The following is a 27958-nucleotide window of genomic DNA, read 5'->3' on the forward strand; positions in this document are numbered from 1 at the left end:
CATGCCCGCCTTCCCTGCAGGCCTTTCCCCCGGGACCTGGAGGCTGGGGAACTCCCAGGACCCCTCCCGGGCCGCTAACCTGGGCGATGCATTAGGATCCCAGCTGCCCCCCCTCTTTGCAGGCCCTGCGTGCCTCCTTCCCCCCGCCCCCAGGGTTAAGTCGAGAAGCTGTCTGATAGCTGGAAGCTGGGACTCACCAAGACTTTGGAGCTGTGGTTCTGAGAAGGAGGGGGGCAAGGGGTTCAGGGGGGGTCCCCTTTCTTTCTGGAAAGTGTGGTTCCATATTTGCTAGGCGGGTACAAATAGGGGTGATTTGTACCCAACGGGATGGGACGTGGGGCCCGCCCTGCAGGAGGTGTTGGGCTCCGGCGGCCCGGCGGCTCGCCCAGCTCCACCAGCCATCAGCTCCATCCCCTTCGGCGGGTGACTCAGCCTCCCTTCCCCCTAGTTTTCTCATCGGCAAAACGGCGGATAATAGCAGGGCCCACCTCACCAGGTTGTTAGGAGGAGGGATGAGACAGGGTGTGTCCTGGGCTTAGATTAGTGGGTGAGGAGCGCTCAGGACACGTCAGCTGTCCTATCCCCGGGGACCAGACCAGACAGAGGAGGCCTGGGAACCTCAAATCCACCCCTTTTCTCGGGGTTCCCATCTCCTAGGCCCGGTCTACCCTAAGGACGTGGGCCGCATCGGTGATTTCTGAACCGTCGTGTGTGGCAAGCTGGAAAACGGTCCCCCAGCCCTGGCCGGTTTGGCTCAGTGGATAGAGCGTCAGTCTGCGGACGGAAGGGGCCCGGGTTCAATTCCACTCAAGGGCACAGGCCCCAGTTGCTGGCTCAATCCCCAGTGCGGGGCGTGCAGGAGGCAGCCAATCAGTGATTCTCTCTCACCATTGATGTGTCTATCTCTCTCTCCCTCTCCCTTCCTCTCTGAAATCAATAAAAATATATTATAAAGAAATAAAAAAAGAAAATGGTCCCCAGACCAATGAGTCCTAAGCTCTGGGAGCTGTAAGCAATGCTTTGTTTGGAAAAGGGATCTTTGCAGATATGTGAAGTTCAGAGCCTTGAAATTGGCGGGGGGGGGGGGGGGGGGGCTAAATGCATCATAAATGCCCTCCTAAGACAGAGGCACGGGGAGATGTGAAGACAGACCAAAAGGCGGAAACCGAGACCACAGAGGCCGAGACCGGAGTGATGTGGCCACAGGCCAAGGAAAGTCAAGGTCAAAGTGACCTTCAGAGGCTCAAGGACGACGCATCTGAAGGACTTGGCTGTGGCCCTGGCCTCTCTGGGGACCCCACCTCAGCACCACTTTCCCTGGATTCAGGGTCAGCCCCCCAGGCTTCCACGTCCCCTGAGCAAGGAAGACAGATCCCCCAAAGGCCCGAGTGTGCGTCGCAGGCCATTCGGTCGCAGGGTTGTAGCCGCGCGTGGCTACAGCCGCGGGGAAGGGAGCGGGGAAGCCGGCCGCAGCATTCTCACGCCCTGGTCTTCCCATCCCGGAATTCTAAGGCGAGCGGGAGAAGAAGCCAAGGTCGAGGGTACGACAGAGTTCTCAGGCATGGCTGGTGGGAAGGGAAAACATTGGGAAACATCTGCAGCCCCTCAAAATGGAACGGCAGGTAACATGCCACTCCCCGGGATGGAAAGACCTGTCCTCGAAGCCACGTGACAGCATCCTTCATAGCAGCCCGAACGTGGCAACAACCCAAAGGCCATCGGTGGACGGACGGATAAACAGATGTGGTGTGGCCATCAGGTGGAATAGTATGCAGCCATGAAAAGGAATGGAGTCCTGATACGAGCTACCCCCCAGATGAACCCTAAGTGAAGGAAGCCATTGCAGAAGGCCTTACAGTGTCTGGTCCCAGTTTGTAGGAAGCATCCGGAATAGGCAAATCCATAGAAACACCAAAAAAGGAAAGCTAAACAGCAAGATCAGAATAGGGGTCCTTTCCAGCTTGAAGAGGGATGGATGGGGTGGGAGAGGAGCACGGGGCTGCTGGGAACCAGGACCGGGCCAGAGAGAGCCCTGCCCCTCCCTGCGGCCATGCCCGGATGTTGCCTCTCAGATCAGCTGAGATTCTAGCGAGCTGACAGCAGCGGTGGGTCTGGTCGGTGGTAAGGAGTCTGTAATGGTATCAAAGCCGGGATGCTCCGGCTCCAGCAGCTGGTGGTCTCTGCTGCCCCCTAGAGCCCTGTGTGGTCCCAGCAGGCCTGGTGGACTCCTTAAAACCAAGTGCTTGGTCTATACCCACACTTTTCCTGTTTTGCTCCTCAGAGGGTGGTTTTTCTGAAAACACCTCTAGAGAATATTTTAACCACGTTTTTCATGACCAGGACGTTCTGAAAATTGAGAAAGGGAAAGAATCATGTATGCATCCCGCCTTTCCTGTCCGGGCTACTTCAGGGTCACCGGTTGGTAGGGCAATGCTTTTCTTTATAGGAGAACTAGAGGCCCGATGCACGACATTCGTGCAAGAGTAGGCCTTCCTTCCCCCGGCTGCCGGCACCGGCTTCCCTCGCAGCCCTGGCTTCGTCCAGGTCATCCGGAAGGACATCCGGTCTAAACAGCATATTACACTTTTATTATTATAGATTGCAGCTATAGGAAAGTAAGTGATAGAAATAGAAGTCACCGTTGTCAGCCCTTAATGGTAAAACTATTAGATAAAAGGCTAATGAGGAACTTGATAATGAATACATCTGAGCTCACTTATTAATCTGTGCATCACCCAAAAAAAGGGGGGCATTCGTGCCTTCTTACCTGATACAATAGGATGTACAACACGGGTCCACCTGGGAAGACTTCTGTCCTCTGTCCACAGCTGACCTTGAACCGACTCGAGCATCCAGATCCAACTGCATTTTTTAGAAAAAAATAAAAGGTTACGCAGGGTTTTCCAATGTCTGTACTATTGACATTTGGGACCAGATAGTTCTTTGTTGCGGGGGAAGGGGGGAGAGGAGGCTGTTCTGTGCATTATAGGATGCTTACAGCATCCCTAGCCTCCACCTACTCGGTGTCAGTAGCACCCCTGCCGTCATGGCAACCAACAGTGTCCAACATTGCCAAGTCTCCCTGAGAGGTAAGAGCGCCCCCGGTTAAATGCCACTGGGTTAGAGACACGTGTTCAACGACACCATGAGGATGCCATCGGCCAGCTGGGCAGCCCACCTCCAGGGCCTGCGAGGGCAAGAGTAGAAAGACTGTGACCCATGCCCTCGCCAGTGTGGCTCAGTGGATAGAGCGTCGGCCTGTGAACTGAAAGGTCCCGGGTTCGATTCCGGTCAAGGGCACATGCCCGGGTTGCGGGCTCGATCCCCAGTGGGGGACTTGCAGGAGGCAGCCGATCCATCCATGATTCTCTCTCATCATGGATGTTTCTATCTCTCTCTCCCTCTTCCTTCCTCTCTGAAATCAATAAAAATATATTGGGGCGGGGGGGGGGAGAGACTGTGACCCAATTTAGCATGTCCTCTGGGTCCTGGATGGTCCAGAGCACCCATGGGATTAACCAAAATGTTGTCTCAGCTGCATCACAGTTTGGCTTCCCCCTCTGACAAAGACCACCACTTCCCACCTCCACTCACAGATGCTGGTCCCTGATATACACTCTGCACGCCCCACCCCTTCTTAGCTCCTGCATCCTGGGAACCCAGTTTAATGCTCTCCTGTCACCATCGTGAAAGTATACATTCTAAGGGGCTGATACATGAATCTGCAGAAAACTGAGCCAGAAAATGAAAACTCTTATAATCACTCATGATATCAAATTAATTAGTAAATAGCATTATTCATTGTATTATATAAAAGTATGACACTAAAAAGTACATTGTTGCAGATCAAAAGTTTACGTTGTTTCCCATGTATCACCGTTACACTTATTACATTTTTTTTAAAATATATTTTTTAAAATATATTTTTATTGATTTCAGAGAGGAAGGGAGAGGGAGAGAGAGATAGAAACATCCATGATGAGAGAGAGTCATGGATCGGCTGCCTCCTACACGCTCCCCTCTGGGGATCGAGCCCACAACCCAGGCACGTGCCCTTGACTGGAATCGAACCCAGGACCCTTCAGTCCGCAGGCCGATGCTCTATCCACTGAGCCAAACCGGCCAGGTCAAGAAAAAAATATTTTTAAAGGAAAAACGTTTTCGATTTTAATGGCACCTTTCCCCCGGGGTTTTGGTGAATGTGGGCACGTTTTCATTTTGCCCTGAACCCTGAACGCCTGCAGCTGGCCCTGAGGGCGGGATCACGGACCCCTAACTTGGTTCCCATAGGCGTCGGAAGAGGGGAGTCCTCCTTTAAGCTATTACCACCTATTCATACCTTCATGTGAATGGATTCCAGATACTTTGATGAAAGACGGTTTAAAATGTGTAAGATGCTAGGGACACCGCATCCATGGAAGACAGAGAGAAGACCATTAAGACAGGAAAAGTGTGATGAGTAGGGGACAGAGACCTGAAGATGAACCCCAAGTTTTGCTCCGAGTTAGGCTTTGTTAGAATCTTGTTCCTGACACTGTGCAAACAATATACACAGCCCAGCTGTCAAAAACTAAAAATTAGCCCTAACTGGTGTGGCTCAGTGGATAGAGCATCGGCCTGCGGACTGAAGGGTCCCAGGTTCGATTCTGGTCAAGGGCATGTACCTTGGTTGCGGGCACATCCCCAGTAAGGAGTGTGCAGGAGGCAGCTGATCAATGTTTCTCTCTGATCGATGCTTCTAACTCTCTATCCCTCTCCCTTCCTCTCTGTAAAAAATCAATAAAATATTTTTTTTAAAAAAGAACTAACCCAAGAAATTTTGCCCATAGCATTGTGAGCATATATACTCAGTTAAGACAAAAACAAAAAAACTATAAACAAATATTGAACATGGGTGAGTAGTCCTCATTTTCACAGTGTATGGGGTTAGCAATTCCAAACTACTTTCCGTGCGTTCTTGGATTAAGCAAAAATGGAGAAATATACGAAGAATGATGGGAAAGGGAACTTCAGTGATGGAAAGAGGGAGATTGAAAACAAACCATGTGGCACTCTTTTGGAACTGAAGGTCAGGTATAACTTTTCCTGCGTTAAAACTTGATTTCGCTATTCATGTACCCATTTACCCAAGTGTCTTCATTCGCCTGTCCTTTCGTGATTTATTTACCCAATCACCAGAGACCCAGCAGACGGTAAAGCTGGTTCAGAGAGCATTTAAGAGACTAACTATTACAGGCGCTGAGTGAAGATGGTTAGAATTTCTGGGGTACATACAAAACCGGTGAGCGCCATCCAGGGTACTAAAACTGTAACCTTTTGGGTTTTAGGGGGGGTGGTTGTTTTTGATTGGTTTGGTTTCTGGCTTTGGTTTTAGTTTAGGTTTGTTGTTTGTTTTTTACCTGAAAAAAAAAATTATTTGCATGTGTACTAGACAAACATGTGCACACTGGCATGTAACTTTGTAGGGTCTGGGCCCTGGGCCGCAGAGGAGGACACATCAAAGGCACAGCCCGCCCTCGGGGTCTGAAATCTTGGTGCTTCCGTGGCAACGAGCCCCTGGGTCTTGCTGTCCAAACACCCTTCCCCACTGGGATGAGCCAAGACTCCCTGCAGAAGGGGCCTTTTGAGGTAGATTTCCCTTTTCTGGCGTGGCTGCAGCAATACTGCCTTCTGCCAGGTGGTGGCGCCAACGCAACACCAAGGAGGCCTTCGGAGCTGCTGACTGGGTGTGACCTCACCCACCACTGCTCACGCAGGACCCCAGGCCAGTGGTCGGCAAACTCATGAGTCCACAGAGCCACATATCAACAGCACGACGATTGAAATTTCTTTGGAGAGCCACATTTTTTAAACGTAAACGTCTTCTAACGCCACTTCTTCAACATAGACTCGCCCAGGCCGTGGTATTTTTGTGGAAGAGCCACACTCAAGGGGCCCAAGAGCCGCATGTGGCTCGCGAGCCGCCGTTTGCCGACCGCTGGGCTAAGGCGATTGCTCCAAGGATTCCTTATGGTGCTTTTCTATGTATCTCCAAACGCACGTCACAGACTACACCTCAGAGAGCACTTAGGTCTTGATGTGACTTGTATTTTTTAAATTTTTTTAGTTAATCCTCACCCGAGGATATTTTCCCATTGACTTTTTAGACAGAGTGGAAGGGAGGGGGAGAGGGAGAGACAGAGAGAGAGAAACATCGATGTGAGAGAGACACATCCTGGAGGGGATCGAGCCTGCAACTGAGGCCCGTGCCCTCGGGGCCGGAATCGAACCCGGGACCTTTCAGTCCTCAGACTGATGCTCTATCCACTGAGCCAAACCGGCCAGGGAGTGACTTGCATTTCTGATCAGAGCCTGCACTGCCGGGGCGGAATCTCCCCCAGACACGCCCTTCTGAGTGTGAGTCAGAAAGCCGGGGCCTCCCCCACGTCACCCGCGAGAGCAGTGATGGGCCCACAGCACGGTCAGCACCCGGCAGGGCTGGGCTGTGAGCCTGAGGCCGAGGAGCAGGCGGGGCGATGGGCCCCACTCTGTGAGCCTGAGGCCCCGCCCTGGCTCCAGCCTCGCTTGGGCCCTGGCCGGCCTCTCCTGGCCTCTCAGCGTCAGCACTGAGAGAAGAGGGGGTGGCCCTGCCCTCCTGCCCCCCCTGAGCCTGGGCCTTCGTGACTCCCGTTCTCGCTGTGGGAGCTGAAGGGGCTCCAGGCGCTGAGTCAGCCCCTGGCTATGTGGCCACACCCCTAGCAGGTGACTCAGGCCCAGACTCCGCCCTGAGGCCCCTCCCATGTCCCACTCCCTTCTGTGGCCCCGCAGGGTCTCCCTGATCTCTCAGCTGCTGGGCGGGCGGGGCCTCTCTCTGGAAGGAAGGAGCCGAGTCTGGTACCCGACTGACAGGTGACAGCTGGGGCGGGGGGGGGGGGGGGGGGGGGGCGGGGCGCGGAGAGCTGGCCGGCTTCTCCTTGGAGAGACTGATGCAAAGGAACATCTTTCCAGGCTTTAAATCCCCTGGATGCCCCGGCCGGTTTGGCTCAGCGGATAGAGCGTCGGCCGGCAGACGGAAGGGTCCCGGGTTCAATTCGGGTCAAGGGCACGTACCGCAGTTGCAGGCTCGATCCCCGGGCCTGGTCAGGGCGTGTGTGGGAAGCAACCAATCGATGTCTCTCTCTCACATTGATGTTTCTCTCTCTCTGTCTCCCCCTTCCTTCCACTCTCTAACAATCAATGGAGTCCTAGCCAGTTTGGCTCAGTGGATAGAGCATCGGCCTGCAGACTGAAGGGTCCCGGGTTTGATTCTGATCAAGGGCACATGCCTGGGTTTCGGGAGCTGGTGACAGAGACTGAGATGTGCTGGAGGCAGCCAATCAATGGTTCCCTCTCATCACTGATGTTTCTATCTCTCCCTCTCCCTTCCTCTCTGAAATCAATAAAAATATTTAAAATAAAAATAAATTAAAACCCATGGGAAAACATCCTCGGGTGAGGATTAACAACAACAGCAACAAAAATCCCATGGAGACTTACATTAGAAAGCATCCGGACAGCGGCTTGGATACCACTAGGCATCACGTGCTGTGCCTGGAAGCCCAAATCAACGTTGTAAAAAAATACATTCACGTCCACGGAGGCATCTCCTCTGTACACACTGAGAAGAGAAGAGAAAACAAGTAAGAAAATCAAAACCAACCTCTCAGAGGAGGAGGACCCGTCAGCCAGTGGAATACCCCGGCTGCTCGGCCCCAAACCCCGGCTGCGTTCACAGGGGCCGGTCATCGGACGCTGGAAGCAGAGAGGAGGTCAGGCGGGGTTGACTCAGAAAAAGCCCCAACAGCCCACACAAAGGTACAAGCGGAGGAGAGGGAGCTGGTGACAGAGATGAGGAAGGACAGCCAGGAATGGGAGAAGAGGGGTGTCTGGGGAGCAGAGGGAAGAAGGGATTTTAAGGGGGGAAGGCAGCACGCCAGGCCGCCACAGGAGGCCGAGGGCCAGAGCCGGGCACCCTGCCGGGCCAGGAGGGGGCGGCCATCGGGGAGGTGGGCAGCGTGCTGATGAGCGAGGGCAGCAAGCCCATTCCGGCCCCCCCCCCCTCGCTCTGCAAACCGCATTGCCCCGGATCCAGGGCCGAGGCGCCCCAACGCAGCCCCGCGTTCAGACTCCAGCTCCACTCCCCGCTGGCCGGGGGACGCCAGGCAAGTCCTGAAACTCTCCTGCCGCCTGGTTTGCGAATGTGGGAACACGGCAGGACTTCTCTCCCAGAGTCACTGAGGCCTCCATGACTAACGCCGTGCAGAGCATCCCAAGTCCCCCAGGAAGCAACGGCCAACAAAGTCAGACGTGCCAGAGCCTTCCCCGCCGGCCCAGTGGCTCAATGGTTGAGAGTCGACCCCTGAACCAAGAGGTCACGGGGTCAGTTCTGATGGGATCCCATTCCCAGGTTGCAGGCTGGATCCCTGGCAGGTGGGGGCGTGCAGGAGGCAGCCCATCGATGTTTCTCTCCCCCGCCCCCCTCTCTCTGTCTCTTTCTCTCTCGTCCTTACTCTCTCTCTCTCTAAAATCAATAAAAACATTTTTAGCCCTGGCCGGTTTGGCTCCGTGGATAGAGCGTCGGCCTGTGGACTCAAGGGTCCCAGGTTCGATTCCGGTCAAGGGCATGTACCTTGGTTGCGGGCACATCCCCGGTGGGGGGTGTGCAGGGGGCAGCTGATGGATGTTTCTCTCTCATCGATGTTTCTAACTCTCTATCCCTCTCCCTTCCTCTCTGCAAAAAATCAATAAAATATATTTTTTTAAAAATGAAATAAAAATAAAAACATTTTTTAAAAGTGCAAGAGACTTATTGGGGGGAACGCCTGTGAGAGATGAAGGGGAGACGGAGCAGCGGAGTTAGGGGGGCCCTAGACCCCCTGACAGGTCCGACACCTGGGGAAAGAGAGAGAAGGAAAGACCAGGCTGATGGGCATGATGGCGAGGCTAAAGGAGCTTCTCACTTCCCGCCGGTGGGGCGGGGACCGGCACGCATCCCTCCACGTGTTCCTGGACGGACCGTGTGGGTACGGAGGGCTGAGGGCGGGCGCCGAAGGGCCTTAGAGGGGAGGTGCCCGGGACTGCGGTGCCAGCATCACCCACTGAGATCCTCCAGGAAGAACCCTGACTCTGCGGAATGGATAGCATCGCCCCATTTCAAGAGGCGAGAGAACTGATGGCTAGTATCTTTTAAATGGCAAATGGCCCTACAAACACGAGCTGTAACCGGTTACTAGCAACGTTACGGTTAGGGGAACCCCGCTATGAGCACCCCTCGCAGAGGTGGTGTTGGGTGGACTCTGCCCTGAGCCCTGCCTGGAGGGGGCAAGAAGGGGTCCGGGGCCCAGGAAACCACGTGGGCTTTTTGAAGCTCGCTTTCTGGCGTTTTCCTCCCTCCTCCCCTCCTCCTCCTCCTCCTCCTCCTCCTCCTCCTCCTCCTCGAGGGACCTCCCCTCTTTTGCAACCCCAGGGACGCTCATCCCATCTCCTACTCAGCCCTCCCTTGTCCAACAGGCCTGGCCCAGCCCACCCCCACCCCAAGCTACAGTCACAGGACGGCAGGAGCCGCTCCCAAAGGGAGGGATCTCTACAACAAAGCCATCCATTGTAGCAGCGTGGGAGTCACCTTCTCTCTGAGTCCTTTGCATTCAGATCTCAGAGCTGGAGAGAGAGGAGAGAAAGGGCTGGCTTAGCCTCAGCCTCAGCCCTGCCATCCCCTCGCCCTCCTGAGCCGGGAGACGGAAGACGGCGGGGCAGGACCGCGTCTGGGGCGGTGGGCCAGGCTTGCTCTGCCACCCTTTCACTGCCTCTGTTTTCCCATCCAGACAATGGGAAGGCGGGATCTCCCTGTCCCCATGCCTGCAGGTGGTGCCTGTGGCCACGCACACCAGCCAGGGCCAGGGCGCAGGGTGGCCTGGATGGGTTACTTTCTCTCTCTTCTTCTCAGTTGGAGGAAATAATCTAAAGAAAAAGAAAAGAGATTGCCTTGCGGTGTCCTCTCGTTATATAAGAAATCAGCGAGCTGAATAGGGGATGCCTTAGTAAGCCAAATGTGGAGTCTGACCTAACCGGTTTGGCTCAGTGGATAGAGCGTCGGCCTGTGGACTGAAGGGTCCCAGGTTCGATTCCGGTCAAGGGCATGTACCTTGGTTGCGGGCACATCCCCAGTAGGGGGTGTGCAGGAGGCAGCTGATCGATGTTTCTAACTCTCTATCCCTCTCCCTTCCTCTCTGTAAAAAAATCAATAAAATATATTTTTTTAAAAAGTGGAGTCTTTATTATGCCGGCGGACTGAGACACACATTCTCTCTCTCTCTCTCTCTCTCTCTCTCTCTCTCTCTCTCTCTCTCTCTGAGACACACATTCTCTCTCTCTCTCTCTCTCTCTCTCTCTCTCTCTCTCTCACACACACACACACACACACACACACACACACACACACACACACACGCACTGCTGGCCCAGGCAGCTCTGGGTGATCCCCGCTGCATCTGACTCACCCCCTGCCCTCGGGGCTAGGACTCACCCTGGAAGGTTCCTAGTGATGGGTGAGGCCCTGGAGAGTGTGTGTCTGCGCCGGGTGTTCCCCTGAGCCGCACTGTCCGGTCAGAGAAAGACGAGAGGCCGCGGGCTGGGTGGGAGAGCGCCGTGAGGGGCTTGGAAAAGCTGAGAGAGCACGTTTGCCTGTTGATGCCGGTGTAAGAACCGGGAATGGCCCGCGGCGGGGCGGTCATCATTGTGTGCAGCTGCAGAGCAATCTGAGCGCTCAGGAGGGCTCCGGCCTTTGTGGGCGGAAGCCTGTGTGCACTGAGGCCCTCGAAAGCTGGTGGATCCGCTGTCGATCCGGCCGCAGGGCAGAGGGGGCTGCGGGCTGCGGGCTGCGGGCTGGGGAGAGGCTGTCGGGGTGAGCCTGGAGGCTCTTCCGTCCCAGGGCTGCACGGCGTTTCTGATTTGATTGCCGCGATAGGGCTGGTCTGCCCAGGGCTTTGTTACTTAGAGGCCTCGGGGGGGGGGAGGGGGGGGAAGCCCGGCCACCTGCCTGGAGGAGGCACATCCCCCCAGGGATGAGGATCTTCCGGGAGCCCGGCAGGCCTCTGAGCATTCCCAGCTGCTCTGCCACACTGGGCAGGTGACCAGCTTGCTCCCCAGCCCCCAGACCCCAGGGGAATGCAGGTGAGCCCAAATGAAGCAAACTAGCAGCGTCCAGGGAGGACTGTCTCTCTCATCTGTCCTCCATTGCCCCGGAAGGAAACCTCGGAGCTAGGAATGAACGCCTGTGTCCCCGTGTCATCCCAGGGTGCCGAGGGAGAGCCCGGTGGCCAGCTGTGGGACCCATCCTTCGGGCAGCGTGCCCAGCCTTAGACGCGGATAGAGGATGTCCAATAAAAACTCAGCCAGACTGAGAGAAAGACGCTTACAACAGGAAGAAGGCGCCAGGCTGTGGACGCCAGAAACTTGGACACCTGTAGAGACTTCTTGTGAGTTTATTTGAGCCAAAACTGACCACATATGCCGGGGAGCGAGCTGCGGAGAATAACAGTTTGGCAGCTGGTTTTGTGCCGTTGGAATTGAGGAGGAGACCGTGAGGAGGATGAACGAAGGTGGGAGAAAGCAAGCAGATGACGCGCCTTCTTAAGGGTGGCGATGCCTTCTCCAGTGTAGCTCAGAGGTGTCAACCTCGATGCACAAGAACAGGGGACAGGACGGGCTCAAAACCCTTTCCCTAAAGGAGCTTTCGGCCCTAGCCGGTGTGGCTCAGTGGATAGAGCGTCGGCCTGTGGACTGAAAGGGTCCCAGGTTCGATTCTGGCCAAGGAAGGGCACATGCCTGGGTTGCGGGCTCGATCTCCAGTGGGGGGCGTGCAGGAGGCAGCCGATCAATGATTCTCTCTCATCATTGATGTTTCTATCTCTCTCCCCCTCTCCTTTCCTCTGAAATCAATAAAAAATATATTTTAAAAAAGAAGTTTTAGGCCCAGGCCTTGAGGACTCACCCTGACCTGCCCAGCGAGGAATTAGTGATTTATCACAGCACCCCTGTCTCATCCACGAGCCTCAGAAGCCGGCAAGTGTCTCAAAATCGAACAGAAAAAGGGTTTTCTTTTATGGGTCAGCATCAATATCCTCTCTTGCAAGAAAAATGCCCCCGTCTTGTTCAAATAGTTCTCACCCTTTCATTCATTTCTCCACGATCCCTGAGGAGCCGATGATGTGTACGTAACACAGCAAAGGCGAAGGCACGGGGCCTGCCCTCAAAGTGTCTGTACACAACAGAGCAGCGGCCGCATGCCGGTGGTCTGTGGCCCACTGGTGGTCTGTGAGGTCGGAAATACAATAGAGTATGCCAGCCCTGGCCGGGTAGCTCAGTTGGTTAGAGCATCATCCCGATATGCCAAGGTGGCAGGTTCGATTCCTGGTCGGGCACATACACGTATCAACCAATGAATGCATAAATAAGTGGAACAACAAATCGATGTTTCTCTCTCTCCCTTTCTCTCTCTCTCTCTAAGAAAAAAAAAAGGAAAAAGAAAATCAATCAATAAAAAAGGGTATACAGATGTTGCATTAGAAAGCTGCATACCTGAAATATGTTAGCCTAATAAATTTAATTTTTAAAATAGTCTTAAAAGGGTAAATAATGACTCTCCCATACAAATATAAAATGAGCACACCAAAGAGTTTGTTTAACTCATTAATGCAGTGGTTCTCAACCATCCTAATGCTGCGACCCTTTAATACAGTTCCTCATGCTGTGGTGACCCCCCACCATAACATTATTTTCGTTGCTACTTCATCACTGTCATTTTGCTACTGTTAATGAATCGTAATGTAAATATCTGCGTTTTCCGATGGTCTTAGGCTCTACAGCAGCGTGAGGAACTGTATTAAAGGGTCGCGGCATTAGACAGGTTGAGAACCACTGCATTAATGGATGAGAGAACCGGTAGGTGTGTTTTTTAAAATTTTTAATTCAAAGGAGAATCTTAAAAAAAAATAGCCAATGAGGAATGCAGAGGAAATTTGTTAATAGCTGCAAAACCGAGAGAGGCTGATGGCACTTGCATCAGACCAGGTTCATTTGCATCTTTGTAGAAAAGACTTAGTGGCATTACTATCCATATTCTGCAACTCACAGAGCTTGTAGCCTGTGATAGGCACAGACCGTCCTGGATCTGAACCCCGGGCACTGTTTTACAGAAAAATCCTGACTCTCGCATCTCGAGCCACCCTTCACGATCAACATAAATGCCACTTTCTCCACAGAGCAGTATCTGGGCCACCTGCCTCGGGGCTAAGAGATCATTTTCTTTTTTCTAAAAATATATTTCATTGATTTTTTACAGAGAGGAAGAGAGAGGAATAGAGAGTCAGAAACATCGATGAGAGAGAAACATCGATCAGCTGCCTCTTGCACACCCCCTACTGGGGATGTGCCCGCAACCAAGGTACATGCCCCTGACCGGAATCGAACCTGGGACCTTTCAGTCCGCAGGCCGACGCTCTATCCACTGAGCCAAACCGGTTTTGGCTAAGAGATCATTTTCAAAAAAAGGTACATTCCTGGAGACATAAAAGGAATGCATCTTAAGGATTTTATTGGACACATTAATTAAATGAGTCAATAAAGCAGATGTGATACCTGGTCCAAAGGAGAGAGAGCAAAGAAGCACACCTTTATGTGAAGCAAAGACTATCGAGCTGAATGTGCGAATGGGCTCACCTGGGTTCTCCAGTGGGGGGAGGAGGCCCTCCCCTGGGCAGAAGTAATTTGCATAATCGATAGAAAACTGTTTTGCATGGCTACGGTTACCTACACGTTAGGGCTGTAAAATAATTCCAAAGCAATGAAAGGCTGGAATCAGATCGTCTCAGCACACTGACATCTGTGGGGAGCTGTCCCGGGCACTATAAGATGTTTAGCAGCCTCCCTGGCTTCTACCCCATCGCGGCCAGTAGCCTTCCCCGGGCATGACCATAAAAAGTGCCTCCAGACATTGCCAATGTCCTCTGGGGGGTAGGGCAGAGAGGCCACATTTGCCTCCAGTTAAAAACCACTGATCTAAACAACGCATAGTTTTCCCGAGGAAACACAAATTCTTCCATATTAGTGTAGGGAAGGAGGAGGAGGATGCACTCTTTGGCACACACCCATTTCTCTCGTGCATGAGCCGAGAATCTTGCGGTATTGTAACCGGGACCCAAGTTCGGCTGCCTGCCGCCACGAAAATCAAGCTCGCGAGACAGGTGCTGATGAAGAAGGAAAGAGGTTTATTCAAGTGCTGGCCTCTGGAGAGGATGGGGGACTCTTGTCACAAAGCCCATCCCGAGATCTCAGAGCACGCAGAGGTTTTGTGAGGAGGGAGAGGGAAAGCAAACAAAGAAGTCAAGGTCGGGGCGGGGTGGGGGGGGTGAAAAGTTCTCTACGTGCAGGCCAGCACACTCCATTCCTTCAAGGATCTCAAAAATGGCCAAGCAATGGTTTGCATCTTCCTGGTCTCCGTCATCCCGGTGCTACGTCATCCTGGTTCTATGGTTGAAGGTCAGCAAATCTGCTGGAACTGGGATGACTAACGGTCACAGTGTGCATCTTCTGAAGTTAGTTTCTAGGAATCCTACACAAACATGCTGTTTATCGACAAGCTAGGTCAGTGATGGCGAACCTATGACACGCGTGTCAGCACTGACACGCGTAGCCATTTCTGATGACACGCGGCCGCATGCCGAGGATGAAACATTTGCTGCTCCTGAGGATGAAACATTTGCAACTAGAGTCTTGGAGTTAGTTTCTTCCTCAAAGTGACACACTACCCGAGTTATGCTCAGTTTTTTGGCGAAGTTTGACACACCACGCTCAAAAGGTTGCCCATCACTGAGCTAGATAGTAGTCAGGGTCAGCATTTACAGGAACAAGGTCAGAAGAATGTTGGGATGGGTTACAATTCCCCACCGGTCCGGTATCTCCCAACAGAATGGTCACAGCGGCCCGACCACAGACACTGTTCTAACTACTCTACCCTTATTGACTCAGTTTCCCCATTTAAATGTCAGTTCCAGATGAACAACAAAGGATCTTTTATTTTATTATTGCGGGAACCTAGCCTGCAAGGGCGTATGCCCTTGACCGGAATCAAACCCGGGACCCTTCAGTCCTCAGGCTAATGCTCTGTCCACTGAGCCAAACCAGCTAGGGCATAGCCTAAATTCCTTAAGGGAGACTCCATTGCCTTCAGGTCAAAGTAGTTCACACGCCAACACAGCACAAACTGGGGAGGCTCTGAACCCCTCAAGGTGATGTGCCAGTCCTGCATGGGGGCGTGCTTACACTAAAAGACCCTTCCCCCTGGCTGGTTTTGCTCAGTGGGTAGAACATCAGCCTGCAGACTGAAGGGTCCCAGGTTCAATTCCAGTCAAGGGCACATGCCCAGGTTGCAGGCTTGACCCCCAGGAGGGGGCGTGCAGGAGGCAGCCAATCAATTATTCTCTCTCATCATTGATGTTTCCATTCTCTCTCTCTCTCTTTTTTCCTCTCTAAAATAAATAAAAAAATATATATTTTTTTAAACAGATGAAAGAAAAGAATGTAAGCTATCTGAAAAAGATTATCTGAGAAAACCTTTTTGACCTTCCCATAGGGTGGGGCCAACTACTAATTACTCACCTCTGCTCTTCCCGGACTGTCCTCCCTCCCTCCTAAAGCCCCGGGCACCTAACCTTAGCCTTAGCTCATAGATACCTCACTTTCCCTGTCCGCCCCTGGTCCTCTCATGCATGTGGCGGTGTGTGTGTGTGTGTGGGGGGGGGGTGTCCCCATGCATGTATGTGGTGAAATTAGGCTATTTCTCTTGCTAATCACGTCGATTTAATTATTAGACCAGTGGAAGAATATAGAAAGGTAGAGGAAACTTTCTTCTCCTCCCCGCCCCCCCCCCCACACACACACACACAATTACACGAACAAATTATTGGTGTTTATTTGAAATGCAAATGTAACTGGGAGCATGTACTTTTTATTTACCAGATCGGTCAACCCTGTGATCACACAGCCGGCCGGCCAGCAGGGCAGCATCTGAAGATACCCCCTCGGTGACCCCAGTCCCTGTCCTGCCTGTGACCTCGAATAACGTCCCCGGCCCTCTCCGATGCGGTGGTTGCATCTGTAAAATGGGCGCAAGAGCAGCAGGACCAGCCTCTCACCCAGCTGCTGGGAGGATTTCACGAGGTCCCCTATGCATCGCCCCAAGTTGGTGCCCAACCGACGGCAGCCAGCGCAGCCTCCCCGACCTCACTCCCCGGCCCGATGCACTGACTCACGGCTGCTTCCTGCAGAGTCACCCCTCCCGGCCTCCGGTTCGTCCGGCTTCCCCCCAGGAAGGAGGAAAGGGCCGGCCCGGGGCTGGGTGTGGTGTGCGCCCTCGTGCGTCCCGACCCTTTCCGCCCGGAGCCCCGGGGACCGGCAGCTGCGCTTCCCCGGGCGCCCGCAGGCGGCAGCACCGGCCCCGCAGGCACCCGGGCCCCGAGCGGCCCGCCGGCGGCCAGGCCACACCCCGCGGGCGGGCGGGGCGCTCCCGGTGAATCATCGCCGGCAGCCGCAGTCCCGCTGCCCCGCTCCGGGCCCGGCCGCGCCCCAGCCGCGCGCACCACCGACCCCCGCAGCCCGTCCCGATCGCGCGCAGCGGACGCCATGGCGGGCATCGCGGCCAAGCTGGCCCGGGACCGGGAGGCGGCCGAGGGGCTGGGCTCGCACGAGCGGGCCGTCAAGTACCTCAACCAGGACTACGAGGCGCTGCGGGCCGAGTGCCTGGAGGCCGGGGTGCTGTTCCAGGACCCCGCCTTCGCCGCCGTCCCGGCCGCGCTGGGCTTCAAGGAGCTGGGGCCCCACTCCAGCAAGACGCAGGGCATCGTGTGGAAGCGGCCCACGGTAGGAGCTGGGGGCGCGGGCGGGGCGGGGTGGGTGCGGGCCTGGCGGCGGGTGTCCAGGCCCCGGGGGGCGGAGAGCGAGCCCGCACCGCCCGGGAGCCACCGCCCGCAGCCCGGCCACCATCTGATCGCGCGCATCCCCGGGGCCCGTTACCCGGTGCAGGGGTGCAGGGGTGCAGGGGTGCAGGGGTGCAGGCGCGCGCGGGACGCCCCGGGGGCCCCTCCAACTCCCACGCCTTGCGGGACACGGCTCTCAGAGTCCCACTAGGAGCCCCCCTGGACTCCACCAAAACTGGGGTGGCAGAGGGGCCCCGGGGACAACTTTGATGGGACCCCCGTGGGCAGACGGTGGGAGGTGGGGCGGAGGGTCCAGACTCTGGTCCTCAAACTTTTTATTTTTATTATTTTTTAAAATATATTTTATTGGTTTTTTACAGAGAGGAAGGGAGAGGGATAGAGAGTTAGAAACATCGATGAGAGAGAAATATCAATCAGCTGCTTCCTGCACATCTCCCACTGGGTACATGCCCTCGACCGGAATCGAACCCGGGACCCTTGAGTCCGCAGGCCGACGCTCTATCCACTGAGCCAAACCGGTTAGGGCCTGGTCCTCAAACTTTTTAAACAGGGGGCCAGTTCCCTGTCCCTCAGACCGTTGGAGGGCCGGACTATAGTTTAAAACAAACTATGAACAAATTCCTATGCACACTGCACATATCTTATTTTGAAGTAAAAAAACAAAACGGCAAAAACACCCGCAGGTGGCCCGCGGGCCGTAGTGTGAGGACGCCTGGTCCAGAGGGTCCGGAGGAGAGCAGGCGGGAGACAGCTTCTGCCCCGGAAAGTCCGTCTGTGGCCGGTGCCGCCGCCGAGGGAGGGGGAGGGCCCCCTGATGGCTGTGACTAAGGGCTGCCTCATGCGGCCCTGGCTGGGTTTAGCCGGAGTTTCTTGTTTATTTTAACCAATGTGCGCTGCGAGGACCTGCCCTGCCATTCACGCCGGCGGTAAACAAGGACAGGACAGGCCACCCAGAACCAGACTCCTCTGGCCCAGAACCCTCCCGGGAACCTCGGGGTCCCTCCAAGCCCCCCAGCTGGCTCCCCGGTGTCCCTGTCCCCTGCTCTGGCCGGCCTAGGGACAGCCCGCTCCCTAATCTAGCTTCGGTCGCTTCCCCACGGACGCCCTGCTGGCTCCAACCCCTATGGGACCCAACCTTAGCACAGCTTCCTGCGAAATCCAACCTCTCCGTTCCCGTTAGGAGACTAAGCACCCCCATCTTGTCTCCACTCCTCTGAGCCTCATCCCTCTCAGCCCCCCCCCCCCACCTTCTCTGTGACCCCAGACCCCGCCCGGGGCAGCCCAGCGCATAGGCCATGCCCTAGGCCAGGACGTGAGCGCCTGAGTTCATTCCTTGGTAACCTGCTCAGTGACCCGGCCTGAGACGCGCAACCTCTCCGCCTCCATTTCTTCATCTAAGAGGAGCGGCGAGGCCTGCACCCTGTCCAGGCCCCGTGTCTCCGGGGGACGCTCTTCCCCGGTTGTCTGGAGTCCGGCTCACTCGGATTCTTTGGGATGTCCTCAGAAGTCCCCTCCCCAAAGTCATCTCTCCTGACCATGCTTCGCAGCCCCCACCCACCCCAGCATTTCATTCTTTATCACAAACCCGGCTCATTTCCTTCCTGGCATTTTTACCGTTTGTACGTATAACTACCTCTGTGCGCACTTTCTCTGAACTGCAGGGAACCACGCGTCACCGTCACCAATATATCCTCAGTGCCGAGCAGGGTCACTTCCCTCCCACGGAATGCATTCACTCATTCACTCATTCATTCATTCATTCATTCCTTCGGCAATATTTACTGAGAACCTATTCAATGCCAGGCACTGTCTTAAATGCTTGGGATACACCTGAGAACAAAAAGATAGCGACGCTTTGTGGCTGAGTGCGTGAATGAATGAATGAATGAATGCAGGAGTGTAAACAAGCCTCAAATGAAGTTATGGTTGTGAGAGTGATACGCAAGAGACTGTATTCACTGTGCCTGGGGACAGCACTTGACAGTTTACAAAGTGACTTTGCACACCATTTCCTTATTCTTTCCTTCATCCAGGAAGCATTTACTGAGCTCCGCCTATACACCGGGCACAGAGCAGACAGCGCCTGCCTCTAAATTATTCATAACTCCGTATGTAAACTGTATGCACGGCCTCCTCACGCTGCGTGTAGTTTCACTAGAGACCAGTGAAGGAATCGCTGCAAATGCCCGTAGGACTCCTAGACGGGGAGACAGATCTGGGGCCACTGGGGGGGGGGGGGGGGGGGAGGCTGTGCACTGCACGACCCAGGGCAGTGTGGCTGGCTGGTGTGTTCCCATCCAGCGGGCGGAGAGGTGGAGACGTGGAAAGGTTAAGTGTTTGCTCAAGTAGGTGTCCGGGGTGAAGCCAGGACTGTGCCCAGCCTGTGGGCGTTTGCAGCCCACAGCCCACAGCCCACAGTGGCCCTCTCTGCCTCTGTCCTGCCGGGGCCGGGGTCAGGCCAGGGAAACAGACCTGTGTCCACCAGACTGGGGCCTCAGCAAGTCAGTGGTGACTTAGAGCACTGCGGTGGGACAGACTTCCAGCCGGGCAGACGCAGCCTGTAGGGGGCGCCAGAGTGAGCGCGGGGAACCTAGGAGGGGTCTCCTCCTTGCAGAGGGGTGCTCTTTGGAAGTGGGAAGGAGAGTGGGACCTGGGGTTCGAGAGGCTGTTGTTTTAGATGAGAGAACTGGACTGGGTTATGTGTTGAGTCACCGGAGCTCAGCCTCAAACCTACATCGCCATCCTCCAAGTTCAGTGATTGCCATCAACTTCTTCAGTAATAATAATAATAATAAGTAACATTTACAGAGTGTTTACCAGGACATGCTTACCTAGTTACCTCATTTAACTCTCATAACAACCCTAAGTGGTAGGTACGCCTGTCATCAGCATGCCCGTTTTGCAGGTGAGGAAACTGAGGCTTAAAGAGGAGAAGTACCTTGCAGGGTCATAGAACCCATATAAGAAGTGGCCGAGCCGAGACTCAAACCCAGGGCGTCTGAGTCCCAAGCCCAAGCCCCCAGCCCCTCTCCTCGGACGGTTACGTCCACGTTTCACCCCACACCCTCCGTGCTGTGCGCACGGTTCAGTTTTATGAAACTTCCCTGAGCGCGCTCTGAACTTTGCCTCCCTTGGAGAGGGGAGCGGGGAGTACGCATTTTGCCAGCGATGCAGGCAAGTTGCAGAAGAAAAGTGGAAAAATCCTCCTGGCGTCAGAGCTTGGCGCTCGCCCGCAGGATTATCAATCCGATGCTCGGCTCCCGGTCCTTCCATCCGCTGCCTAATTGCTTGCCTGGCAGGCCTCAGGCAAAGCTGGCCTCGTTTTCCCACTGTCCCCGTCCTCTGCCAGACGCCCCGAGCAGGGAAGGGACAATGCGGAGGCACAAGGGGAACATGCTGGGATGGACGGGCCGGATCCGGGTCTCACCCAGGAAACACTCTGCTTGCCAGAGAGGGGCTCCCCGAGGGTGTGGGGTGGAGCCCCAACCAGGTGGCCCCGGGGCTGGGTCGAGAAGCCCAGATCGATGCCCCCACTTCCTCTGTGGCTTTGGGTGGGGCGCTGCAGAATCAGGAAGCACGCCGAGAGGGAGGGCTGCCTCCACGGAGGGCAGAATGGCCCGCGGTGGCTTCTCCCAGGCGGCTTGAGGGGCGATCTGAGGCTTTAACAGCCTCAGAGGTCTGTCGCTAAAAATGCTATAAAAATGCTAATCCATTCTTCGCAGCAGGGGATCGGGGAGCATGCATTTTGCCCCCAGGAAGGTCACCTTTAGCCCCGTGCTGCCTGTAACTGGGGAGCAGTGTCCCCTTAGACAAGGTCACCTTAGACACGCTGCTTACCTCCTCAGCCCCTGTCCTCCCCTGGCACAGGGGGACGTTCCGCATCGTGTGTTCCGAGAGGGCCTCGGGGTGGGGATACAGCACCACGCACGCCCGGTACTGACGCACAGCCGGTTCACAATCCCGGGCTGCTCCCAGCACCACGGCCCCATAGACGGATCCAGAAAGCTGGACACATTCCCACGGCCTCCACACGTGTGTGCTGGGAACAGAGGGACGCCCGTCAGCACCACCAGACGGAGCCCGGCTGGACCCTGAATGGCAGAGTAGAAATACTCTGGGACTCGGAATCCACGGGAGGAGCGAGGGCTGGACTGGGAAGGAGGGCTCCATGGAGGAGGTGGCAATGAGTCTTGGAAAGTGGTCAGATGGCCCTGACCGGTTTGGCTCAGTGGATAGAGCGTCGGCCTGCGGACTGAAGGGTCCCAGGTTCGATTCCGGTCAAGGGCATGTACCTTGGTTGCGGGCACCTCCCCAGTAGGGGGTGTGCAGGAGGCAGCTGATTGATGTTTCTCTCTCATCGATGTTTCTAGCTCTCTCTCCCTCTCCCTTCCTCTCTGTAAAAAATCAATAAAAAACATATTGTGGTCAGATGTGGGAAAGGGGAGACGAGGATGGGAAGGGAGGAATCCCACCCAAGTGAGAGGACGGAGGTGCAGGGACAGAGGAGAGGGGCCCTCGAGGCGGGTCAGGCAGCTCCCGCGTGTGGGCGGCCCACCGGCCTGCAGAGGAGGGTGCTGCGGGGCCCTCGGCAGTTTGGAGCGCTGGGCAGTGGCTCCCCTTCTCAGCCGGGGTGTCTCCCACCACCCCTCGGGCCCCATGAAGCGGGGTCCGGAGAGGACCCCGTGGCAGTCTGGCTGCAGCCACGGGGGGAAGGGGTGCGATGCGCCCGCTGAGAACCGAGGCATCCGAGCGGCAGGAGCGCGGCCCGGTGGGCTGACGGCACTTTGTGGGTCTCGCCCCCAGGAGATCTGCGATGACCCCCAGTTCATTGTTGGAGGAGCCACGCGCACAGACATCTGCCAGGGAGCCCTGGGTAAGTGGCGGCCCCCAGAGCGGCCTTGGGGTCTCGTCTGCAAGTCTGGGGGTGGGGGGCAGCGGGAGGGCAGGTCTTGGGCTTCTCTCCCTTCCCAAGCAGCTGGTCCACTTCCATTTCCAGAAGCTTCTGGGATTTCTTGACCCCCGAGGGCCTCGTGTTGAGGCCTCCTGTGTTCCCTGCACTGGGCTGGGTGTTGAGGTCACAAAGACGCTCACACAGGACGAGGGAGGGGCTTCTTACCCCCCTCCCCCCCCCCCCCCCCCGCCGTGGTCTCTGCACCCCCTGGGGCCAGTCCTACCCGTGACCCATGTAACAGTCGGGCTCTGGGCCCGGGCCCAGGTGGGAGGGCTCCCCAGGCCAGTGACAGCGCTGAGCCCTCAGCGTCTCGGGGGTGCAGGATCAGGGATGGTGACTCGGGGTGAAGGGAGAGGAAACCCTGATGACTGCTCGCTGCGGGGAGGAAGTGAGCGTAGCCGGGGTTCTCGGTGTTTGCAAGATGAGTCGCCCTGGCATCATAACAGTGCGATGCAGCGCTGACCGCAGCGAATGTTCCTCTGGGTGAGACTCACGGGAGCTGAACCCTGAGGGTCGGAGGCTGCGCCCTGAGGCTGAGCTCTGACTTCTCGCTGGGTGCAGGGCCCGCTGAGGTTGGAGCCTGTGGTCTCCACCTCTGGAGGGAGCTCCCCGGCTTCTATAAGGAGAAACCCGGGGACCAGTCTTTAAGTTCTCATAGACTCCGCCCTCCATTTTTCTGACTCATCATAAACCGGGCCCCTGGTCGCCGGAGCATCCATCCTATTTACTCTGATAAACCAAAACCTTGCTTCCTGCCATCACCTCCCGCTCACTGCTCACACGAGGCCGGGGTGGGGAACCTTTTCGCAGCCAAGGGCCATTTGGATATTTATAACATCCCTGTCGGGCCATACAAAACAATCAGCTTGAACAGGAGCCCGCTATTTTGGGCCAAACATTTCATTAACTCACCCCTCATGCCTTGGCTGGGCCGGACCAAAGGATTTCGTGGGCCTTCTCTGGCCCGCGGGCCGGGCGTTCCCCACCCCTGCACTACTAGTCCGTCAGTAACAACACTGATCATCTTGAACGGTATCTCCTTTCCTCGCCCACCTAGAGGCTCTGATACTCGGAGTAATAAGAGCTAATGTTGACTGAGTGCCAGACACTACCCTGCGAGGGCAGAATCTCTAAGGTGGCCTGAGTACAGCTGACCCTCGAACAACACAGATTTAAACGTATACACAGATTGTTTTCAATGAACAGGCCCGGTACTATAAGCGTCTCTTCTCTTCCTTTTGATTTTTTAGTAACGGCTTATTTTCTCCAGCTTACTTTGTTGTAAGAATCCAGTATATAATACACGTAACAGACAAAATATGAGTTACTAGACCGTTTACGTTATCAGTAAACTATCAGCAGCTACGTTGTGGGGGGAGTCAAAGTTATTTATACACAGATTTTCAACGATGCAGGGGTCAGTGTCCCTAACCCCTGAGTTATTGGAGGGTCAGCTGTATGCCCATTGTACAGGTGAGGACACGGAGGCCCTGGGAGTAACTCGTTTAAGGTTCTGGCACAGCTGAGGTGGGCGCCGGGGATACAATGCAGACAGCCTGACGCCAGGCCTGTGTGTTTAACGCCGGAGTTAGATTCCACAGAGGAGCCTGGGAAAGTGAGGGCAGCTGTGTGAATCATCGGGGTGGGCACCCTGGGGCCAGGAGGAGGGGAGGGGATGCTTTCAAGGAGACCATGGCCCAGGGCTGAGGGCTGGGCAGGCGGAGCCCAGCTGTCTGAGCTCAGATTCCTGAGATGCCAGACACACTCCTACCTGAGAAAACACACACACACCTCCACTTCCCGGCTCCCCACCCCACAGGAGATGGAAGCTCGGGGTCCTTGGGCAGCTAAGCTGGGGGCTGCTGGAGGTCCACTCAGCCAGGGACTGAGAGGCTAACGGGCTGGGGGCTGCTGGGAGATGCTGCTGACGCTGACCTACCCAGAGGCTGCTTCAGGGCTAACGCCCCAGGGCTAACTCACCTGCACTAAATTCCACGCCTGGACTAAATAAACACCTACTTCAAAGCTTTACGTCAGGGGTCCTCAAACTTTTTAAACAGGGGTCCAGTTCCCTGTCCCTCAGACCGTTGGAGGGCCGGACTATAGTTTTTAAAAAAAACTATGAACAAATTCCTACGCACACTGCACAGATCTTATTTTGAAGTAAAAAAACAAAACGGCAAAAACACCTGCATGTGGCCCGCGGGCCGTAGTTTGAGGACGCCTGCTTTACGACCTCTGAGCCAGTAACAAACAGAGGACTGAAGTCCTGTGTCAATGCTACCAGACCGTGCAGAGAGTAGACCAGCAGAGTTTACATCCCCGGGTAAAATTCCCCAAGAGAGGCACCAAGTCAGACAGGAACCTGTTACATCAAGTCTTCTGAAAGCTCTTTTTTTTTAAATCCTCACCCAAGGGTATGTGTGTGTGTGTTTAATTGATTATTTAGGGAGAGAGGAAGGGGGAAAGGAGAGAGGGAGAGGGAGAAGGATGGGTAGTGAGAGAAACATCAATGGGTTGCCTTCCGTACACTCCCCAATCTGGGATGGAATCTGAAACCCAGGCATGTGCCCTGACCAGGAACCGAACCTGCCACCCCGCCAGGGCTTGGCCTTTCCTTACGATGGGGGATGTGGCGTTGAAGCGGGAGAGAGAGGGAGGGTGACTTGTTCTCAAGTCGCTCTTGTGCCTGACACTGAGCAACGCCTTGTGCTGGGGGGTCGGGGCGCCTGAGTTCGTCTTGGCTCTCACTACAGGGAACACACACCTGTCCCCTGCAGACCAGAGTGCAGCTATTGGCGTTTTTCACCGTAATCGCCCCAACGCTGAGCATTTCCACCCCCTGGACACACATCAGCAGGCTGAGGCAGGAGGTGGGGGCAGGGGGCCCGCGTAAGGCCACACAGCCAAACACCCGCCCGAGGAAAGAACCCTGCTCTGATGTTACATCTTTCTGAGCTCTTCCCCGAACCCCAGACTCCCTCCGAGTTGCTGTGATGAGGGGTGTGGAGGTGGAATTCTCAAAGCCAAATCCACTCACTCACCTGCACTTTGCACCCGGAGACCCGGTTCCCCCGTGGCCTGGGCAGGGCTGACCTTCGACTTGGTCATGGCCCTGCCCCTGCCGGCCTTCCCAGCGCTGCCCGGCAATGGTCAGCCCCCAGCTCCCACCCCCTTTCCCAGAAGGCTCGGCGCCTCACCCAATCATTCAAACCACGTTTGCAGAACTGCGCTGACCACGAGCCGCCTGCACGCAGACCCGGGGGTCCGGGAGGGAACAGCCATCTGGAGGCGGCTCTGTAATCGCTGGTGGCAGCCGGTCCCTACAGGTGATTGCCACTCGGAAGGACCCGGCGCCACAAAATTCAGAAGCTCAGCTCCTCCTACCTGCCCTTCCCCTGGGCCCCTGCTGAGCTTCCTCACTGCCCCACCCCTGGCCCCGGGGCTCACAGCCCCAGGTCACTGTCACCTGGCAGATAGGCCTTTGAGGCATCTCAGAGGGAGGTCACCCCCTCCCCCCCACTCTACCCCCAAGAGTCACACGGCCCCCAGAACACCTACTGGGAAGAGTCTGGCCCCAGGGTGCCCCTGCCCACAGCCCAGCTGAGCAGAGGGTGGAAGAGGCAAGACCGATGGGAAAAGCCCACAGAAGGCGGGGCCTAAGGGAGTTTCCCGTTCCTGCTTCCTCCACCACTTGCTTACCAGCCTGGGTGGCTTTGACAGGTTACCCAAGCTCTGGGCCTCAGTTTCCTCTTCTGTAAAATGGGAATAATGGCAATACTCCCCTCCGGGGCTGGGTGACAAGTGAGATTCATATATAGGCAAACCGGTAGGGTCCTCAACAAAGGTAGGGGCCGCGAGTATTGCTGAGTTCAGCAACGAGGAAAGTCTCTTCTCCACATCATAGCAGAAGAGAGAAAGGATGGGAGGGAAGGGGAAAAGGAAGATGAGCAGGTCTTCATCTCTAAAAACTCATCGTGTGAGAAGGGGAGGGCCAGGAGGGGAGGCAAACCTGGGCCTGTACGTGGGTACCACTCGGGGGAGGGGGTGGAAAGACAAATAAATATACGAGGAGGCGAATGTGAAGGGGGCAGATGCACACGCTTCGGTTTTAAGCACTGAATTTAGAAAGGTTTAAAGTCATGTTTCATTGTCATTTTTAAAAAATCCTTTTCTAATAGGTATCTTGTTAAAACCTTCAGGCTATGTATGCATTCATGGGTTGATTCTTGTATGTGCCCTGACCAGGGGTCCACCCCTCAACCTTGGTGTAGCGGGAGGACACGCTAAGCAACTGTTAGAGTACAGTTTTATTTTATTTTTATATTTTATTGATTTTTTACAGAGAGGAAGGGAGAGGGATAGAGAGTTAGAAACATCGATCAGCTGCCTCCTGCACACCCCCCACTGGGGATGTGCCCGCAACCAAGGTACATGCCCTTGACCGGAATCGAACCTGGGACCTTTCAGTCCGCAGGCCGACGCTCTATCCACTGAGCCACACCGGTTTCGGCTAGAGAACAGTTTTAAAGGTACAGAAAAAGGGAGCCCGTAATATAGGGGATTCCAGCCGCCCCACACTGTTCCCCCGCTTACGGTCTCGCATTAGCGCGGTGCGTTCATTACTTACATTAACGGACCGACATGGCTACACCATCGTTAACTGAAGGGCATGATGGGAGGGTGCACGTGCCAAGATGGTCTAGACATCCTTGTTTTTACCCAATGTCCTTTCTCTGTCCCACGGCCCCATCCACGGTGCCAGGTGCCAGGTGCTGCTCCTGCCTCCTTAGGCTCCTCTGGGCCGGGACCGTGTCTGGACGCTCGTCTTTGGTGACCTAGACACTTTGGAAGAGGACTGGCCAGGGATTTTGCAGGATGCCCCTCCAATGGAGTTGCAGGGCCCTTTAAAAAAAATAGTGCACATAGTTGAGCGTCGACCTATGAACCAGGAGGTCACGGTTCAATTCCCGGACAGGCCATATGCCCGGGGTGCGGGCTCGCTCCCCAGTGTGGGGCGTGCAGGAGGCAGCCGATCAATGATTCTCTCTCATCATTGATGTTTCTGTCTCTCTCTTCTTCTCCCTTCCTCTCTGAAATCAATGAGAATATATTTAAAAAAAAAAAAAAGGACTAGAAAAGTGTTGGCTGGTGTGATGGAGAAAGTAAATGCATTTTTTTATCTTAAAAGCAGTTGCCTCCCCGCCCCCCCAGCACCCCCCCCCCCGCCCCCCGTAGCCTCCTCCCAGCAGCCCCTCCCAGCTGGAGCAGATGCCAAGGCCATGAGTCACCACTTCCTCTGCCTTCTCTTCTGCCTGTAAGTGTTCTTTCGCAGATTTTCTCCCCTGTGGCTGCGGCCCTGCTCGCCTTCCTGCTGCATCTAGACAGTCTCCTTCCTAAACAGGGCAGCGGTGAATCTCGAACCCTAACGACCCCAGGCCCCTCTCCTGCCCCGGCTGCCCCAGGCTCGGCCACCACACAGCGCGGCTCCAGCCTCGGTGGGTCCCCCCGCTCTGAGCTGGGAGGGTTGGATCAGACTCTAAGGCCCCACCACGGCTGACTCCCGTGTCCCAAAATCCACCCCTTCCCCGCCAGCAGCCCCCTCCCCCTGCGTCCCCCCACATTTGTGAGCTCAAGGGCCAAGGAACCTGCTCAGTCCATGTGGGTGCCCCCCTTTTGCTGCCCAGCCACAGCGAGACTTTTCCCCACGAAGTCAGGGAAATGGACGCCCTCCCGCTGGTCCCTCCAGGAGGTGAGGAAGGAGAAGTCGGAGGAGGAGGAGGGATTTCACACGGGAGAGCAGGCCAGGGTCACCCTCGCCGCCTGTGGGGTCTGTGAGGCCCGGGACTGGGGGAGGAAGGGTGTGGGTTGGGCTGCCCGGCAGGCAGGTGCCAACCGTCTGCTGGAGTCCCGGCAGATTAAAGCGCTGGCCTCAGGCAGTGACTCGGGGGACCTGGGTCGGTCAGTCGGCTGCAGGGAAAGGGGCACAACGATGAAA

The 27958-nt window shown here is 55.6% G+C and overlaps 1 protein-coding gene across 1 annotated transcript in view; it reads left to right on the forward strand.

Moving 5' to 3' along the window:
- Positions 1 to 16497: 16497 nt before the first annotated feature.
- CAPN2 (calpain 2) overlaps positions 16498 to 27958 on the forward strand; it is a 39096-nt gene continuing 27635 nt past the window's right edge. The window contains exons 1-2 of the mRNA XM_079763727.1: positions 16498 to 16932; positions 21813 to 21882. Of these exons, the coding sequence (XP_079619853.1) occupies positions 16696 to 16932; positions 21813 to 21882 (307 nt within the window). The 5' untranslated portion in view covers positions 16498 to 16695. The remainder of the gene's footprint in view (positions 16933 to 21812; positions 21883 to 27958) is intronic.

Source organism: Cnephaeus nilssonii (assembly GCF_951640355.1).
Source record: "Cnephaeus nilssonii genome assembly, chromosome: 23".
NCBI lineage: Eukaryota > Metazoa > Chordata > Mammalia > Chiroptera > Vespertilionidae > Cnephaeus > Cnephaeus nilssonii.